General features: G+C 41.0%; 1 protein-coding gene across 3 annotated transcripts in view; it reads right to left on the bottom strand.

Annotated features, from left to right (window-relative positions):
• Positions 1-20380, bottom strand: part of LOC144603091 (sickle tail protein homolog) — a 514507-nt gene that overhangs the window by 157857 nt on the left and 336270 nt on the right. For all 3 annotated transcript variants that reach the window (XM_078416234.1, XM_078416240.1, XM_078416248.1), the window contains one exon: positions 4765-4960. In XM_078416234.1, the coding sequence (XP_078272360.1) occupies positions 4765-4960 (196 nt within the window). The remainder of the gene's footprint in view (positions 1-4764; positions 4961-20380) is intronic.

The raw sequence follows: 20380 nt of genomic DNA on the forward strand, positions 1-20380 counted from the left end.
TGCGCTGGTCAAGAAGGCACAACAAAGACTGTTCTACTTAAGAACACTGAAAAAGTCTGGTCTACCCCAACAGCTGCTGACGACCTTCTACCGCTGCACCATCGAGAGCATCCTAACGCATGGCATCCCTGTGTGGTACCTCAGCTGCACGGAGGCAGAAAGGAAAGCTCTACAGCGGGTAGTCCATAGAGCTCAGAGGGCCATCGGAACACAGCTACCAGACTTAGAGGGCATCTACAACACACGATGCCTCAGAAAAGCCACCAGCATCCACAAAGACTCTTCACACCCCTGCAACAGTCTGTTCGAACTCCTTCCATCGGGCAGACGATACAAGGCCTTCTACGCCCGCACCTCCAGACTCAGGAACAGCTTCATCCCCAGGGCCATAGCTGCTATGAACCGGTCCTGCTGAGCCGGATGGCCACAACGCATAGATCAACTTGCACTTTACCCTGTCCAAAACTGTTACAACTGTTTCATTTCGTTGGGTTGCTGCTGTCTAAATTACTTAAATTATTGCATCGTATGGGAGGCGCATTCCCAATCTCGTTGTACCCCTGGGTACAATGACAGTAAAGATATATTGTATTGTATTGTATTGTATTGTAGATTCTGTTCAGTCCCTACAACATCGAAGTCATCTTCAATTTATGATATTGGCTAAAGGGAGCTCAAGTGAAATGACCCTCCAAATAAATATAAGCTGCACAATCTCCAAAACGTTCCTACCTTGTACAACTTCGGCATTAAAAGCAGAGGTAGTGAATTGGTGCCAAACATAATTTGGAGAGTTCCTGATCAACACTTTACAATAAAAAGATTCTTGCCACAGAGAACAGAAATCATCTCATGTAAATCAAACACAATGAAATAGACAGTATTGTTAATGCCAAGGATTAAAAGTCAGTGAGATGATTCACGTGTCAGCTATTTAGTGTTTACCAAGCCTCAGCAGATCTTCAGCAACATCTGACAACATCGATCAAAAATGTTGTCCTCTGCAAGTTACATGCGGGTGTGCCCTTTTCCCTCTGACTAAGCAATCTTTAAAGCCCACATTGGAGGTCACAAAAGACTGGTCGGTTTACTGTGCAAAAAAAGATCAACTAATACAATGGCCATCCTAATTGGTTGGGTGGAAAACGAAAGTACGGCACAGATTCACTAAGAGAGTATACAGAAACAGAGTTTTTTTTCCTCTAAAGGTCATAGGAGCATATTTAATTTCCCTCGTTTTAAATTATGTCTTGCTCCTCACCAACTCATTTCCTTCTTGTGGCAAACTGCTAGAGAAATTGACTGAGTTTGTTGGAGGTTACCAAAGGGCAGTAAATGCTGCTGACATGCACTTTAGCAAGGCCTTTGCAAAGACCCCACATGATAGGCTTCTCCAGAAGGTTAGAACACATGGGCTCCATAGTGAACTAGGCAATAGAATTCAACATTAGCTTGGTGGTAGTGGATGTCTGAGGTGGAGGAGGGTGGGGTGGGGTGGGGCGAGATACTGGTGCCATTATGGAAGGTTTAAACTGGCTTATCAAAGGGATGGGAACTACTGCAGGTCTGGGAAGGAGAGAACTATAATTGGAGTCAGAAAATCAGGGCTCCGTAAATGAACCCAAAAACAGAGGAATGAATTTAAACGGCAGAGTAAAACAAAATTTGGAATACAGAACAGGCTCCAATTGCATCAGTACGTATGATTGAATGTAAGGAATTTAGGAAATGAAGGCATCCACAACGGGCAGACAGCACATTTGACAGTAGAATATCATGGTTGTTATGAAACATGGCTGATGGACAGCTCAATGTTACAAGATGTTCATATGAGATAGAGAGGACAGTTAAGCATGTGAGGAAACATTGGTAAAGGAAATTATTATGACAGACAGTGGGGACAATGTGCTAGGCAGGGCAACAAATGAGCTGAGCTATCTTGCTGGAAGCCTGGTTCAGTTCAGTCTAGTTTATTGTCACGTGCACCGAGGTACAGTGAAAAGCTTTTGTTGTGTGCTAAGCCATCAGCAGAAAGACAATACATGATTACAATCGAGCCATTTACAGTGAATAGATATATGGTAAGGGAATCGTTTAGTGCAAGGTAAAGCCAGTAAAGTCCAATCAAAGATAGTCCGAGGGTCACCAATGAGGTAGATAGTAGTTCAGGAATACTCTCTAGTTGTGGTAGGATGATTCAGTTGCCTGATAATAGCTGTGAAGAAACTGTCCCTGTATCTGGAGGTGTGTGTTTTCGCACTTCTATACCTTTTGCCCAATGGGAGAAGGGAGAAGAGGGAGTGGCCAGGGTGCAACTCATCCTTGATTATGCTGCTGGCCTTGCCGAGGCAGTGAGAGGCCCAGCAAAGGCCCCCAAAAAGTAAAAGTGAAAAGTAAGAACATATGTAGGGTTACATTTCTGATGTATAGAAATAACCAGGCAATCACAGGAGGTGTCCATTTGCCAAACATTAACTGAAACAGGATCAGAGGAAACTGCAGAATGGAATCATTGTGCCCTACAGCACAGAAACAGGCCCTTCTGCCCAAGTCACCCATGCTGGCCAAGACACCCCTTCTAAGCTGGTCCCATTTGCCTGCATTTGGCCCATGTCCCTCTAAACCTTTCTGATTCATGTACCTGTCCAAATGCCCCTCAAGCCTTGGCAACATCTTCGTAAATCTTCCCTGCATCCTTTCGCGCTTACTGGCAACTTTTTCACAGCAGGGTCACCAAAACTGAACACAATACTCTGTGTTACCTCACCAACATCTTGTACAACTGTAGCATAATGTCCTAATAATCAGGAACTGCAGATGCTGGTTTAAACCAAAAAATAGACACAGAAAGCTGGAGTAACTCAGTGGGTGAGACTGTATTTCTGGAGAAAAGGAATACACGATGTTTCAGGTCGAGACCCTTCTTCAGACTGAGAGTCAGTGGATTCCGAAATATCGGCGAGACCAAACGTAGACTAGTCCGCCTGGGCCTAAGTGATCTCCTGGTTCCCAAACACTTTAACCCCCCTTTCCATTCCCATACTGACCTTTCTGTCGTGGGCCTCCTCCATTGTCAGTGAGGCCAAATGCAAACTGGAGGAACAGCACCTCATTTTCACTTGGGCATCTTACAACCCAGCAGCATGAATATTGATTGCTCTAACTTCAAGTAACCCTTGCGCATCTGGTCTCTGTCTGTCTCTCCCCCACCTTAGTCATTGTACTTGTTTCACTATTGTCCTGGTTTATACACGAGTTTCATTGTATAACTCGTTTTCACCTAGCCCACAGCTAACAATGGCCTGTTTCTTTATCATTGTTACTTTTTTGCATATCTTTCATTCATTTGTTCTATATCTCTCTACATCACCGTCTATATCTCTCGTTTCCTTTTCCCCTAACCGTCAGTCTGAAGTAGGGTCTCAATCCGAAACGTCACTTATTCCTTTTCTTCAATAATCAATTCCCTGACTGATCAAGGCCAGCATGCCAAAGGCCTTCTTCCCCGTCCAATTTTAATTCAAAGCCACTTTCAGGAAATTTCAAGGTGCAGAATTGGCCTAGAGAATTCTTTAAACGCATTCAAGAGAATTTATTACCACAAAACCCATTAGCAATGTGCAGGGAATGAATCTGGGCAATTGACAATAGCAGTAATGAGAGAACATTTTAATGATAGCAGTCATTGTCCATGTCTATACTGGATGGTACTAGGACAAGATAAAGACAGAGAAGGAGCTAGAATTTATGTTGCCCAGAGAGTTGTGGGAATCTGGTGCTGTCTGAAAGAGAAGTACAGGGAGAAACATTCATTACATTTTAAAGATACTCACCTGAACAACTGAATAGCCATAACCTACAAGATTAATGACAGAGAATCGTACAGTATAAACAGCCTAAATAGTTCAATATTTGACAAGCATGGATGTGATGGGACGAATGCCCCCCAACTGTGCTGTAAATTTCAATGTATTTATGAACTCCTGATATATTTGACAATAAAAAACATTCCCCATTGTTCCAGATCCACATAAAACCAAATAAAGTTTTACTAACTGCTACAATCACAGCTTTATAAAACACAATTATAAGTAGCATTCACTTTCCTCATTAATTTTCAAAAGTCCAATAAAAAATAGTCCTTTGCATTTCTAATTACAATCATTCTGTTATAAAGCAAATTCAAAGGTATTACAGTATTTCACATTTTGTGGTGAAGAAAACCCTGTTTTCCTGACACTGCTGCATATGATCCACACAAGGCCTGGAATCCAAATTAAGAGGAAATAACAGAACATTTTCTTTGACTTATACAGCATTTTAGTTTCGGGATTGAGTACAGAGATGCAGTGTGGAAACAGGCCCTTTGGCCCACGCCGAACATCAATCCTCGTACACTAGTTCTATGTTATCCCACTTTCGCATCCGACCCACGAGGGGCAATTTACAGAAGCCAATTAACCTACAAATCTGCACTTCTTTGGAACGTGGGAGAAAACCAGAGCACCCGGAGAAAACCCATGCGGTCACAGGCAGAACATACAAACTCTGCACAGACAACACCCGCAGTCAAGATCGAACCCAGGTCTCTGGCGTTGTGAGGCAGCAGATCTACCGCTGTGCCACGGTGCTGCCCTCAATTTTGTTGGTATAAACCTTGTTAGTGACAAAGGCCACAGCAAGATTTCCAGGATAACTCATTACAGGTAAAAATGTAAATGAAAATGAGAGTGCAGTACAGTGAAAGTGCCAAGGCTACCTTACCCAATGATAGGTCCTTCGTCTGATTAGTTGATCGAACTACGGGGAGGCTTGCACGCAAGCGGGTCCCTCTGTTAAAAAGATGTAATGCATCTGGCTCTGCCATTGCTTCAAATGAATCTGCCGATGCAACTGAGAGGTGCTCAGCCTGCTCCCCGAGACCAGGCTGGGAGCTTCTTAAATGCTTTGGGCTTCTGCTCTGCAAGAAGGAAAAGAGGAATTTTCTTTTAAAATTCTGACAACATGTTGCTCCACTCAAGACATTTCTGCAACCATAACACAATTTAGAAACAAGTCAAACACAATCCCTTTACGTCATGCATTGTAAGAAGGTACAGCAGATCGTGTTAATTTTCTTGCAGCAAAACTCATTCAGATGGCGGTTAACCTCTCTCCTTGTACCACAGCTATTAATATTGGCCAAGGATGCAGCAGGATACAGGCCATAAACTGAAATCTTCATGATAAATCTCAAAACAACATACCCCTTTTTACATTGAAAATCCAGCGGATGATGGACTTTGGTACATATTTGGAAACAATTTAAATCATTAATCATCAGCCAAGAAGTGATTGATGTTGAGTCACTCTATACACTGGGATCAGCCAATCTTCCCTGTCCCGCCTGCAACTGGTCCAAAACGCCGCAGCGAGACTCCTGACGGGTACCCGTAAAAGGGACCACATCACCCCGATTCTGGCCTCTCTCCACTGGCTCCCTGTACGGTACAGAATCAACTTCAAGCTCCTCCTATTCACGTATAAAGCCCTAAATGGACACTCCCCCCCCTACATCAAAAATCTTCTAACCCCCCTCTCTAACTCCAGGTCCCTCAGATCGGCCGACTTGGGGCTATTCACTATCCCGCGGTCTAGGCTTAAACTCAGGGGTGACCGCGCTTTTGCGGTTGCAGCTCCTAGACTGTGGAACAGCATCCCTCTCCCGATCAGAACTGCCCCCTCCATCGACTCCTTTAAGTCCAGGCTCAAAACATATTTCTACTCCCTAGCGTTTGAGGCTCATTGAGGAGGCGCTGTGAACTGTTTGCGTGCTACTGTATGTTTTCATTTTTTTTCTATTGGAACCTAATCAAATGTACAGCACTTTGGTCAACGTGGGTTGTTTTTAAATGTGCTATACAAATAAAATTGACTTGACTTGACTTGACTCACTTTTCTGGACTAATTGGATTAGCCATAAAGAATCCCAAACCCAAGCAAAAATCAGGAGAAAATGAAGCATAATATATCCCCAGGGTTATGTTCTCCTTCTTTTCCCAAAAATATCTGGGCCATCCTTCCACTCAGGGTACAGAGAGCTGCATAACATCCAGGCATTTTGTAAGACCAAAGGAGAGAAGGCATGCAAGTAGTACAGCAAGCCTTAACTATTTCTTGTTTTCTCATCACTCTTCGTGCAGAAGCAACTTCTCAACTACCTCAGATGACTCAGTCAACATCATAAAGATTACCATAGGAATCTTGTCCAGCTAAAGGGGTAAACATAGGAATGAAGGAATACGAGAATTGCAGGTACCATCGCAACGTTAAAGAAATATTTAGGCAGGATAGAGTAGGTTTAGAGGTACTAGCATAGGACTAGGTGGGACTAGTATAAATGGGACATGTTGGCCGGTGTAAACAAGGTGGGCCGAAGAGCCTGTTTCCACTCTGTATGACTCTATGACACGAAGAACAAGCTAAGTATTTTTTCCTAAATTCCTCTCACTCCATTTGGTTTGTGGAGCATACATGAAGGATTTGAGTTCAAGCGGTCTGTTCTATCTACTTCTGGATGTGGAATGCAAATATGTTACATCAAAGAACTGTATATGTTTCATATTTTAAATCTTCCACCAATTAATAAATAAACATATGTGAATGGGCAACTATGACACACAATATGTTTTTTTAGATTTTTTTAGATTTAGATTCTACATGTTAGAATGATTCTACATGTTAGAATTTAGATGTTATTGGATTACTATACAGAATCCTGGTGTATTTTTATCCTCACTTAATTGTCTAATGACATTTAAGATAATCAATTGAGTAGTATTGTTCAGTTTATTGGTATTGCTGCATAAACCAATACTGTGGTCCCTAATCAGAAACTGAATTTATCTACATCTTGCAATAACTTTGTCCAAAACTGTGGAGAAATGGCACAAACAACTGTGATGTCATCAGTGTTTAGATAGCAATATCAAGTGAACACCCTGGGAAATTCTAAAATCAGCCAAGTGTTTCAAATTGGGGTGACACACACCATTGCACTCAAAAACTGGTACTTGTAAAGCCAATTATAAAGCTTTTTTTCTAATACTTGAGAAAATGTTAATTAATGATGATTGCTCTACAATTATTCAAGCCCTGGATGTCTAATGGAAATTACTGTGAAATGCAATGGCTCAAAAGCACAATTGTAGATTCCAAATGTGAGTTTCCCATGTACTGAAGAGCTGAAGGTGGCTGAATGATGATCAATTGACATTTTAAATGAACAGTTGTTTTTAAATGTAAGAAAGGGGAGCCAAATTCCCATGAACAAAGCAGAGAAATATTAAAACCACTGAAAAACTAACTGTTGCTCAGAGAAACAGATATCCTCAAAACTCATGCATGCATCTCAACTGTTTGAGTAATTGTTACAGAATGAGCTAGTTGCAAAAATAAAAGTCACATTTTTTCATGGAATCACACCATCCCAGTTAGTAAATGAATAAGGGCTAAAACAAACAGCAGGATATACTTCATAAGCCTTGAATTATAAATTTGAACTATTTATAATTCATTTCACGATAGAGGTACTCTTTAGCAAGATATTGTTCAAGTGTCATGTTTAGGTGGGGAACGCGCATCTCTGTTGCTGGCACCCGAATGAGCAATCAGCAGGAAATGTACATGGATCAAAGTGTCCATAGCTCATTTGGAATGTCATTATAATTGGAACTAATTGCATTCACAGGTACGAACAAAAATGTTCAAACTAATGCCCGCTGAAGTATGCCATTCCATTGGTGTAAATCCAATTTTTAAAATGAAAAGTTCCAATTTATTTCAACAAGTTGCCCAGATAGCAGCCATTTATACTAGCAACAGATCCATGAGGACCATCCCCATCCAAATGTGGTGCTTGCACAAAACCGTTGTTTATCAATCAAGAGGAATAAGCACAACTCACTGTGAGAAACAAAAAGACATGGTACTAACTCTCTGAGATGATTCAATTTTCATCAAGAACCTTTGCATGTCAAGCTCAGACTGAAGGGATGCCAACATGCATTGCAAAGTCTGTGATTAGCAGGAAAAAAAAGAAAGTGAAGATAACTCAGAAATAAATAATTCCACCTGAAATAAATGAAAAACAAATGTGAAATAATCAATGCATACAGTTGTTTTGCACCAGCTTCGAGATGATACACTTCAGTTATCTTATATCTAAATTATTTGTTTTATTGCGTTTGCGTAATCCTTCAATATGTGAAATTTTTGGCATTCCATGGCATTTTGTTCATTAATTCAGCAAAAGAACCAATAAAAGCACAATCCTTAAAAAAAAAAGCATAACATTGAAAAAACAATGCAAATATGCGAATAGTTTTCAAATGGTAATGGTACAAGCTTGGAACAGGGCATTTCCTAAAATATAACCAGACACATTTTTAATAAATAGTTCAACTCAAATGAGAACAAATAGAAGCCAGATTCTTCATTTCACAAAATGTAATAATGTCATCAGGCAGAAAGAGATCTTCAGTAAAAAGGTACACAGCCATTTGCACTGTACAATTAGAGGACATTTAATAAAGCTGAGCAATAAATTTTAGACAGAGGCACCTTTGTCATCAGGAAGATTTTATTGCACTGCAATAATAATGTGTTATATATATTTTTTAAAGACCATTCACTTTCACTGAAAGCAAAACTTTCCTCCATCCTGGGTTAATTAAAATTTTCCACGCTGAAATGGATATTTACACATTTAAATCTATTGTTTGAATAAAACATTAAAAAATTCTATAATGGCTATAATCTTCCATGTGGCAACATCAACTTTTACTCAAGCAGGAAGGGTGCCCAGTTCTGAACAATATGAAGTTAGCAACGGTTACAACAGATAACACGGTTACAACAGATAACAGAGTCAATGGAAGCAGATAAAACTAATTTGCTTGAATAGATGGCTACATTAATGAGCTTTTGTTTATTAAACCGTTCAGTTGCAGATCCTCATAGCCATGAGTGGAGAATCTCAGGCTTCCTGAATGGTTTGTTGTGCCACTTCATTATGGAATAAAGAATTAGAAACATTGGTGTGAGACAGGAGTCATAGATAGACCTATTTAAGAGAAGGTGTTCATTCCAAGATGGGTTTTTATTGCCTCGTGTTTGTCACTTTACACAAACAAGTACAGGCAGTTCTGTTGTAACACAATAGTTGCATTCCTAAGAAACCTCCCTTTATTGAACATCACGTTATAAAAACAGTTATGCCAATGGGGAAAGGGGGTTGGGAATAGAGAAACTCACAAGAACAAGAGTTACTTATCCGGCAGAATTTTCAAACACAAATGTAACTTCAATAGCTACAAGTTTATCTTTGTTACTGCAAGCTAAAAATACTAAAGGCTGGAGGTTACATTCTTCAATAGAGTAGCACTGCGCACACAAGTATCAATGGAAACAATTGCTTGTCAATTTCAGTGACCACCAGATGTGAAACATATAAGAAAATAATATCTGATTACTGTGAAAAGATTACTTAGAAACATTTATTTTCCTCCTTAGCTGTTTTCCCTCAGACAGTGTTTTTTCTCTGCTTGTCAAATGCCAAAACAAGTTTTAAGTGCTTCTCTAGTTTCCGATCCAAATCGCATTATGACCAATTCGACCCACGTGATTCAAAATGCGTTGCCTAATTCATCAATTACATTATATCCAACTAGTTTAGTTTAGTTCAGTTTATTATCACGTGTACTGAGGTACTGTGAAAACCTTTTGTGGTGTGCTATCCAGTCAGTGGAAAGCCAATACATGATTACTGAACTACTGTTATGGACTCATGCATCTGAGCAGATTACCTGTTTCAGACTCAAAATACTGTCAATACTCAGCACAGGCAACACCTACAGAGAGAGAAATAACTCCAACTATTACCTATTCCGAAATTAGGATTTCCTACGGTTTAGTTTAGCATTAGTTAAGAGATACAGTGAGGAAACAGGCCCTTCAGCCCACCGGGTCTGCGTCGACCAACGATCCCTGCACATTAACACTATCCTACACCCACTAGGGACAATTTTTACATTTACCAAGCCAATTAACCTACAAGCCTGTACGGCTTTGGAGTGTGGGAGGAAACCAAAGATCTCAGAAAACCCACGCAGGTCACAATAGACAATAGGTGCAGGAGGAGGCCATTCGGCCCTTCGAGCCAGCACCGCCATTCAATGTGATCATGGCTGAGGAGAGAAGGTACAAACGCCGTACAGACAGCATCCGTAGTCGGTAGTGAACCCGGGTGTCCGGCGCTGCATTCGCTGTAAGGCAGCAACTCTACCGCTGCACCACTGTGACCTTCCATCAGGACCAGAAAAAGGTACGGGTAAGGCAACTATTATGTCACAGAGAATGTTAGAGGTAGTTGGGTGGGGATGGGGTGGGGTGGGAGTAATGGAAAAAAAAAGTTTAAATCTGTGATAGAATAAAAAGCAGAAAAGATTTAAATGATAGTGAGGGGTCGATGGGTATGGCATTAGATTAGAGACAAGCAAAAATATAAATTTGGAAGCGTTTTAACTGAGAAAATATAAATATAACAGTGAGAGCAGTTAATCTAAGTGGTACGAAACGGTACTGTACGATATAACTTTATTTATCCCAGGAGGGAAATTTATCTGCCAACAGTCATAAAAACACAAAATACATGTAACATGAAATTAAAGTGATGAGTGGAAAGGATTGGGGGGGTGCAAAGATTGGGGGCGGAGGAGTCAGTCTCAGAATCAATCTACCCCACGACAGAAGGGGGAGGAGTTGTACAGGTTGATAGCCACAGGGAACAAGGATCGCCTGTGGCATTCTGTCCTGCATCTTGGTGGAACCAGTCTGTTGCTGAAGCTACTGATCAGGATGACCAGAGTGTCATGGAGCGGGTGAGCTGTATTGTCCAGGATGCTCCGCAGTTTGAGGAGCATCTTCCCCTCCAAGACCACCTCCAATGAATCCAACTCCCCTCCCAGGACAGAGCCAGCCTTCCTGATGAGTTTGTTCATTCTATTGGCGCCCGCGGCCTTCGCCCTGCTGCCCCAGCACACGGCAGCGAAGAAGATGGCACTGGCTACCACCGATTGGTAGAACATCTGCAGCATCTTACTGCAGAACATGTTTACATCTTGTACAGAAAATGTTTACATCCGCAAGATAAAAATCTACAGAAGAAGCTTGGATAATGAACGAAATGGGTCAATTCCTCAGATTCTACAGCTATTAATCTGTCTAACAGGCATGTTTTTACATCAAGGCATCACAATTAATTGAAGTGCAGGAAGTGTAACAGTGGTTCTGCACCACGAAAGACTGATCAAACCAAATCAGTAATGCGAGCTGCAGACTGTTGACAAGTTCCTGCACGGAACAAATGCCTGACGTCTGGACCAAGACTTAAATAATTGGAAAGTCTGAACGTTATCATGAACAGTGAATGTAGTTAACTGACGTAAAACAAAGTGCGATATTAAAATGTTAATTAACATTAAACAACTAGAAAATGGCAAGAATCCTTTTCTCGTTCCCTTCCTTCAATTCATTAAGTTCTAAATTGCACATTCATTTGATAAAGAATCTGTAAAACGATCACACCTAAAACTATTGAGATTGCACTGCAACAGAAGTGCCTTTATTGAAGACCTACTGCTACTTACAAACAAAACAAACAACTTTATACTGAGATTGCAATTTAGAATTTCAAAATGGTAAGCTGCCAATTTAGAGAAATCTTCAGTCAATGGGAATGCTAATAAATACAAATGGATTAACTAGAGAAGCAAATACAACTAACCCTGGAGATGCACACTAGGATCTCTAGAGTCTGGAGGGAAAAAGGATGGATTGTGAAAGCACAGGGTGGAATTGGTAATGGGCAGGGAAATGGAGGATCTGTGCCTTGGATGGGCACAAAGACAGCATCAGGTGGCATAAACTATTTTCAGTTTCTGGCATCACTAACCAATTAATGTGAGCTTAATGTATTGGTCATGAATGGGTTCTTTGAGTGATTATGGGCAGTTCATCACATACGGTATCTACAAATGGGTAATCCAAGTCAGAGGGCCACCATTAAGGGGATGGCATGTGGAAAATGCAGACATGCTTCCAAATATGTCATACCATTACCAAATGTGTCATACCATGCTTTCTGTGTCATACCATTACCACTCCAAAAAAACTCTTATCTGAAGCAATCTTTAGTGGTGTTTCAAAATCCTTTCATCTCTTTGTGCAAGTAGACAGATTACGCACAGTGGAATCTGCCTATCTGGCCTGAAAACCGCAAAGATGTTCAAAAACATGCAACACTCAAATTTCAATACATAAGCTTTGCTGTATTGGTATAGAAATTAATGTGTATGAGATGTAATGAGACCATGTTACATGACCTGGTTGTTGGTCTTCAATGAGACCCTGTATTCCTAAAATCCACACCTCCTTGAATTCATTTGATGCAGTACTCACCAGGTCTACAATAATTATATGTGCACCATTTCCTAATACATCAATGTTATCCACAAGGATAGTCATGGACAGGAAGAAAATAAACAACTGTAGCACAGCTGGGCCAGAAGAAAAAATAAAGAGATTTGGATCTCAAAATTCCAAAGTTGATGCAAAGCAGTATTGCCAGGACATCAGAACTCTGGCAACACACAAGAGAAAATGTCTACAATATGATAGAGAGGCAGTAACCCTGTCAGCACCACTTTGACAAAATCAACAAAAGAGGCAAATACAATTGGTGATATAGAAGGAAAGAGACAGACAATAACAACCAGAGTAAGTACAGAAGAGTGCAGAGTGTTTCAAGCACAGTGGCCTTAATGGATATGCAGGAAATGGGGCAAGATGATAATCAAGGACAAGCAGGACATACAAAGAGCCCAAGAGTATACTATAGACCAAGAGTGTTCCTCACAGCAGGACATACAAAGAGCCCAAGAGTGTACTATAGAGCAAGAGTGTTTCTCACAGCATGTACAGATAAAATGATTGTCACTGCAAATAATATCTAAGACATTAAGGCACATGTTGAAGAAACACAGGCATAGGATGCTGCTTTAAAAGTGCACAAGGTTATTCCATTTGTGGGAATTGGCTTTTCGACCAATGGCATGCTCATCAATCCGACCGCCCCGCAAAAAGGCAAAGGAATTTCATACAATAATGCAGCATAGAAATTAAGGGTTTATTTCAATGCACAGACTTTGATATGGTACCAAGTTACAAGTTTGATGGGGGGGAAATAGTCAGTTACATTTCAGGGATATATCAAGACATTGCAAAGTTGATGAATTCTTATATTGTGCACATTGGTAGCACTGCTCTAATTAGCTGAGATAGACATGGATTTACAATCAATTGTAAATAGATGTGTGTATTGATGGGTAATGTTGGTTAGATAGAAAACAACAAAAAAAGTCATGATGAAGATATAAAAAGGCTTCAAAGGGATATAGACCAGGTAAGTGAGCGAGAAAAAATATGGCAGATGGGATACAATGTGGAAAAATATAGTTATTCACTTTGATAGAAAAAACCCATAAATAATAAGTATTCTAAAGATGGTTTCCAACCTGAAACATCACCTATTGTTTTTCTCCAGAGAAGTCACCTGATCTGCTGAGTTACTCCTAAAGAAGGATGCTTTGGTTATATTACCTCTACAATGGCTTTGACTTTGATCTTGACAAATTGCTAAAGATTGGCATACTTATTTAATCCTAGATGGGCAATTTCTGATTGAAAAGTACGTTTAATTAGTTGACTTTCAATGTTGATTACTGATGTAATGTAAGGATAAAGACTAAAGAGACGTCAAATGTTGCATTCTGGAATAAAAACCAGGACACTGGAATAACTCACTGGAATAACTCACTGAGTCAATGCTGTTTGACCCACTGAGTTCTTCCAACATTCTATCTTTTGTTTAAAAGTGTACGATTATCTTCCTCAGAGGTAATGACAATGCAAATATTATACCTAAATGCCTTAAGGGAAGAAAAGATATGATGAATTATTTTTTTACACCGGCCAGCAGCTAATAATGCAGCCAAAAGGTCTGTATACATTCTTAAAGAACCTTTAATGAAACAAATTTTCACAAGGTCGTTGTTGAAGTCTAACCAGCTAATTTCTTATTTACTTATCATACAATGTGTGGCAATCGGGTGACACGGTGGTGCAGCGTTAGAGTTGCTGCCTTACAGCGTCAGATACCCGAGTTCAATCCTGACTACGGATGCTAGTCTGTACGGCGTTTGTGACCTGCATGGGTTTCCTCCCACATTTCAAAGACGTACAGGTTTGTAGGTTAATTAGCGTGGTATTATTGTAAATTGTCCCTTGTGTGTGTAGATTAGTGTTAATGTGCGGGGATTTCTGGTTGGCGCGGACTCGGTGTGCCGAAGGGCGCTGTATCTCTAAACTAAAAAACCCTGCAGAACCTATCACAGGAGGTAAAAATTGACAAATAGTCCAGTCAGGATATCAGACATTCTTCAGACTATGCCATTTTTAGGTTGGGTGTGGAACAGAAGATTGGAGAATTTACTATCATTCTCGAAGGAGATCAGAGCCAAAGACATTGCTTTTGCGCAACCACTCAAAACTACACTCAAATTCCATTATGATTCTTGTGTTACTTTGTTTGTGCCACAGATTTCGCATCCCATTTCTGCGCAAACCAGCACTATTACTTTACAATCTGAAGGCTGAAAAACTCCCAAAGAATATAAAGGGATGAGTAATGAAATTTGCATAGTGCAATGCAATCAGCAGTCCATAAGCAAGCTAACTTGGAGCTGTTCCATATGTCAACTTCTCTACATCGGCGAGACCAAACGCAGGCTCGGCGATCATTTCACTAAACACATTCGCTCAGTCCGCCTTAACCAACCTGATCTCCCGGTGGCTGAGCACTTCAACTCCCCCTCCCATTCCCAGTCTGACCTTTCTGTCATGGGCCTCCTCCATTGTCATAGTGAGGCCCACCGCAAATAGGAGGAACAGCATCTCATATTTCGCTTGGGCAGCTTACACCCCAGTGGTATGAACATTGATTTCTCTAACTTCAGATAGCTCCTCTGTCCCTCTCCTTCCCCTCCCCCTTCCCAGTTCTCCCACTGTCTTCCTGTCTCCAACTACATCCTTTCTTTGTCCCGCCCCCTCGCCTGACTTCAGTCTGAAGAAGGGTCTCGACCTGAAACGTCACCCATTCCTTCTCTCCTGAGATGCTGCCTGACCCGCTGAGTTACTCCATCATTTTGTGATACCTTGGGGAAACTACATGCAAGAACACCACACAGCTTAACATTTGCCTTTGTTCAGAACTGAGATAGCTGAATCTAAGAGACTGTACAATAACAATTCAAACTATGTGCATGAAATGTTAATCATCATCATCATATATATATATACAGCCGGAAACAGGCCTTTTCGGCCCTCCAAGTCCGTGCCGCCCAGTGATCCCCGTACATTAACACTATCCTACACCCACTAGGGACAATTTTTACATTTACCCAGCCAATTAACCTACATACCTGTACGTCTTTGGAGTGTGGGAGGAAACCGAAGATCTCGGAGAAAACCCACGCAGGTCACGGGGAGAACGTATAAACTCCTTACAGTGCAGCACCCGTAGTCAGGATTGAACCTGAGTCTCCAGCGCTGCATTCGCTGTAAAGCAACAACTCTACCGCTGCGCTACCGTGCCGCCCCCTCAGAGCATCAAACAGGTCCTTTGGCATATAATGTCTGCGCCAACCACAATGCTAATATAAACTGTGCACCTGCCTGCACGTGATCTATATCCTTCCATTTCCTGCTTGGTCATGTATGTGTCTAAATGCCTCAAAAGTTGCTACCATACTTGCTGCCACCCCATTTCCCTTGGCAATGTGTTGCAGCCACTCATTGTATAAAAGTCTTTCTTTGTAAATCTTCTTCAAAATTCCCCCTTCTCACTTAAAGCTATTCTTGTTGATACTTAACATTTCCACCCTGGGAAAAGGCTTTATCTATCCCTCTCATAGCTTTATATACATATGTCAAGTCACTCCTCAAGCTCCAATGCTCCAGAGAAAACAATCCAAGTTTGTCCAACCTATCAATATTACTAATACCATCTAATCCAGCATTCTAGGAAACCTCTTCTGCACCCTCTCCAAAGCCTCCACACTCTTCTTGTAATAGGGCAAACAGAATTGCAAATAATACTCCAAATATGGCCCTCTTAAAGTTCTATAACGCTGCATCATGACTGACTGCCTCTCGTACTCAATGCCACAACAGATGAAGGCAAGTATGCCAGATGCCTTCTTTACCACCCTATCTACTTGTGTTGCCACTTTCAGAGACCTGTGGACTTACACCCTATGATCCCCTTGTATATCGATGTGGTTCAGCATCCTGCCATTAACTCTTGTTTCTCCCTACATTTGATCCCCCAAAGTGCAACACCACACATTTCTCCAGATTTCTCTGCCCTTACTTCTAACAGTTCTATAAACGTGCTGAATCCTTTGCTAAACCTGCTCACTATCAACAAACTTCATTTTTTAATGTTCTCTGCAATTTACTCATCTGCCCTCCTACATTTTCATCCAAATCAGTAAATAGGGATCCTTTGCAGCGATCATTGTAGAACACCACTGGTCATAGACCGCCAGTCAGAATAATACAATAACTCCCCTTCTGCATTACACTCTGTCCTCAATGGACAAGCCAATTTTCAATGATTCTTCATTATTAAATGTATCCTGGTACAGTAAAATTCTTTTTTTGCATCCAATCTACCAAGTCTCCATGTATCACATAGAAACATAGACATAGAAAATAAGTGCAGGAGGAGGCCATTTGGCCCTTCGAGCCAGCACCGCCATTCATTGTGATCATGGCTGATTGTCCCCAATCAATACCCCGTGCCTGCCTTCTCCCCTTATCCCTTGATTCCACTAGCCCCTAGAGTATCTAACTCTCTCTTAAATCCATCCAGTGATTTGGCTTTCACTGCTTTCTGTGGCAGAGAATTCCACAAATTCACAACTCTGCGTGAAAAAGTATTTTCTCACCTCAGTTTTAAATGGCCTCCCCTTTATTCTAAGACTGTGGCCCCCGGTTCTGGACTCGCCCAACATTGGGAACATTTTTTCTGCATCTAACTTGTCCAGTCCTTTTATAATTTGATATGTTTCTATAAGATCCCCTCTCATCCTTCTAAACTCCAGTGAATACAAGCCTAGTCTTTTCAATCTTTCCTCACATGTCAGTCCCGCCATCCCAGGGATCAATCTCGTGAACCTACGCTGCACTGCCTCAATTACAAGGATGTCCTTCCTCAAATTCGGAGATCAAAACTGTACACAATACTCCAGATGTGGTCTTACCAGGGCCCCATACAACTGCAGAAGAACCTCTTTACTCCTATACCGAAATCATCTTGTTGTGAAGGCCAACATTCCATTAGCTTTCTTCACTGCCTGCTGTACCTGCACGCCAACTTTCAGTGACTGGTGTACAAGGACACCCAGGTCTCGCTGCACCTCCCCCTTACCTAACCTAACTCCATTGAGATAATAATCTGCCTCCTTGTTTCTGCCGCCAAAGTGATAACCTCACATTTATCTATATTATTATACTGCATCTGCCACGCATCTGCCCACTCACTCAACCTGTCCAGGTCACCCAGCAACCTCCTAACATCCTCTTCACAGTTTACACTGCCACCCAGCTTTGTGTCATCTGCAAACTTGCTAGTGTTGCTTCTAATTCCCTCTTCCAAATCATTAATATATATGGTAAACAGTTGCGGCCCCAACACCGAGCCTTGCGGCACTCCACTCGCCACTGCCTGCCATTCTGAAAAGGACCCGTTTACTCCTACTCTTTGCTTCCTGTCTGCCAACCAATTTTCTATCCATGTCAACACCCTACCCCCAATACCATGTGCTCTAATTTTAGTCACCAATCTCCTGTGCGGGACTTTATCAAAGGCTTTCTGGAAGTCTAGATACACTACATCCACTGGCTCCCCTTCATTCATTTTACTTGTCGCATCCTCAAAAAATTCCAGAAGATTAGTCAAGCATGATTTCCCTTTCATAAATCCATGCTGACTTGGACTTATCCTTTTACTGCTATTCAAATGCACTGTTATTACCTCTTTAATAATTGACTCCAGCATCTTTCCCACCACCGAAGTCAGGCTAACTGGTCTGTAATTTCCCGTTTTCTCTCTTGCATATGCCTTAACCTTCTGCTGCAGCCTACCATGAGAAACATTTGTCAAATGTTTTACTAAAGTCTATGTGTACAGCTTCCACTGCTTCATCAATAATATTTGCCACCTCAAATTCAATCAAGGTTGCAATGCATGGCCTACACAACACAAAGCTATGCGACTTTCCCTTTTCCTGATGCGACCTCATCCAATCCCTAAGAACCTTTTCCAATAATTTGCCTACCACTGACGTAACATTCACCGACATACAATTTCCTGGTATGTCCCTATTGCCTTCCTTAAATAGCAGAACAACATTGGCTGTTCTCCATTCCTCTGAAATGTCACCTGTGGCTAAAAGGAAGGAAAAGATCTCTGTCAAGGCCCCAGCAATTTCCTCTCTTGCCTCTCTCTATAGCCTGGGACAGTTCCCATCAGACCCTGGGGATAAATTCCTTGAGACCTCCAGGGTTTGTTGGGAACTTGATTTGAGTTTTTTGCTTCGAGTTTCTTGAAATGGCTTCTCTTTGCGCGGATGCTGCCTTACCTGCTCTGTTGTTCCAGCATTTTCTTTTGAGAAGTTGTCAGAATTCATTCCCCAGAACTGCCATTTAAGCTGCGTGAGGGGTTGCTGTTTTTAAGTGGATCTTGGGAGGATCTGAACAAACAGCTGCAGTTCCACAAAATTGGCTCCTGCGGGGTGAGACTGGCAAGTGCAAGCCTGTGCACTCACAAACAGCATGCCGGGAGCTGTGCTCACTGGAGCCCGGTGAGAAGAACTCATGAGGTAATCTGTTCTTCATAAAAATCAGTGAAAAAGCTAAACACATGCAGGAGGTTCCAGGAGGCCATTTCGGTCTCAGTTCAAAAAATTAGAAAAAATGCAGCTGGCCATTCAAAAATCAATCTCATGCAACCCCCCTTCACATTTGTGAATGCCAGCTTTCAGGCTCAATGCTCCAACTCATTTATTATCTAGTTTGGTTTTGCACAAAATTAATCATTAAGTAATATTTTCATCACATTTCCATTAGGATATCAAAATACATTGGAGAAATGAGAAAGAAATGAACCGATACTTACCGTCCTACCTTACTTTAAACACAAGTGCTTGAAAAATACCTAACATCTAATTAAGCACCAGACAATTCCATTGTGGATAGGTACTCTTGCAGTTCGAACTTTCCTTACTTATTCCTTACTTACATTTTTAACTGCTACAGAGTTTGTATTTCTAATTCAACAGTAATTGAAATTACATCACAGCAACACTCTCATGATAAGCTAGAACTTGACTAAAGATTTAACAACAGTGAGGTTAAAATTGTTCAGTTAACATTCAGAGAACAGAAATTTAGGTTAGAAAGTGCAACAAGCCCTCTCAGAAAAAAGATATCTCCTTTTATGGCTTGATACCTAGTCAGCTTGGAGGTTGAATCACCACCAAGATTTATGAGTAAAATTGTCTGAAACTATATGGCAAATTCAAATACTGTTGTGGAAGGCACAGCATTGGTTTAAACAGGTTTCTCGCTGGACACTCAATAATCAGGACCCTTGCTTGCTGACTATATTTGCCTAAAGCAGAATAAAATGATAGAGTGTAACATGAAAGTAAAACATTCATTCTTTTCACAGAAGTATTATTTTTAGGACACATAACTGATCCAACCAAAGATTATTACATACAGTGGCCATAATGTTTGGGACAAAGACTCATCATTTATTTATGTGCCTCTGTACTCCACAATTTGAGATTTGAAATAGATTTGAAACATTATGGTGCCCTGAAATGGGGGGACTATGTATTAACACAGCTGTAATTTCTACGTGGTGAAACCAAAATGTATAAAAATGGCCTTTATTAAAATCTGACAATGTACACCTTAACCATGTGATTTTTTTCTATTACAAATCTCAAATTGTGGAGTACAGAGGCAAATAAATAAATGATGGGTCTTTGTCCCAAACATTATGGAGGGCACTGTAGATACTTTATACTCATGCTGAACCCGGCACCCTGAAGAGCACTCTAAAATATGATCCCCGCAGAGTTATTCTCCATCGGTGCTTACACCTGATAGCTTCTCTTTCTTAATTACTTCAGTGTCTTCCTCAATGTGC

The sequence above is a fragment of the Rhinoraja longicauda genome, chromosome 2 (assembly GCF_053455715.1).
Source record: "Rhinoraja longicauda isolate Sanriku21f chromosome 2, sRhiLon1.1, whole genome shotgun sequence".
NCBI classification, from domain to species: domain Eukaryota; kingdom Metazoa; phylum Chordata; class Chondrichthyes; order Rajiformes; family Arhynchobatidae; genus Rhinoraja; species Rhinoraja longicauda.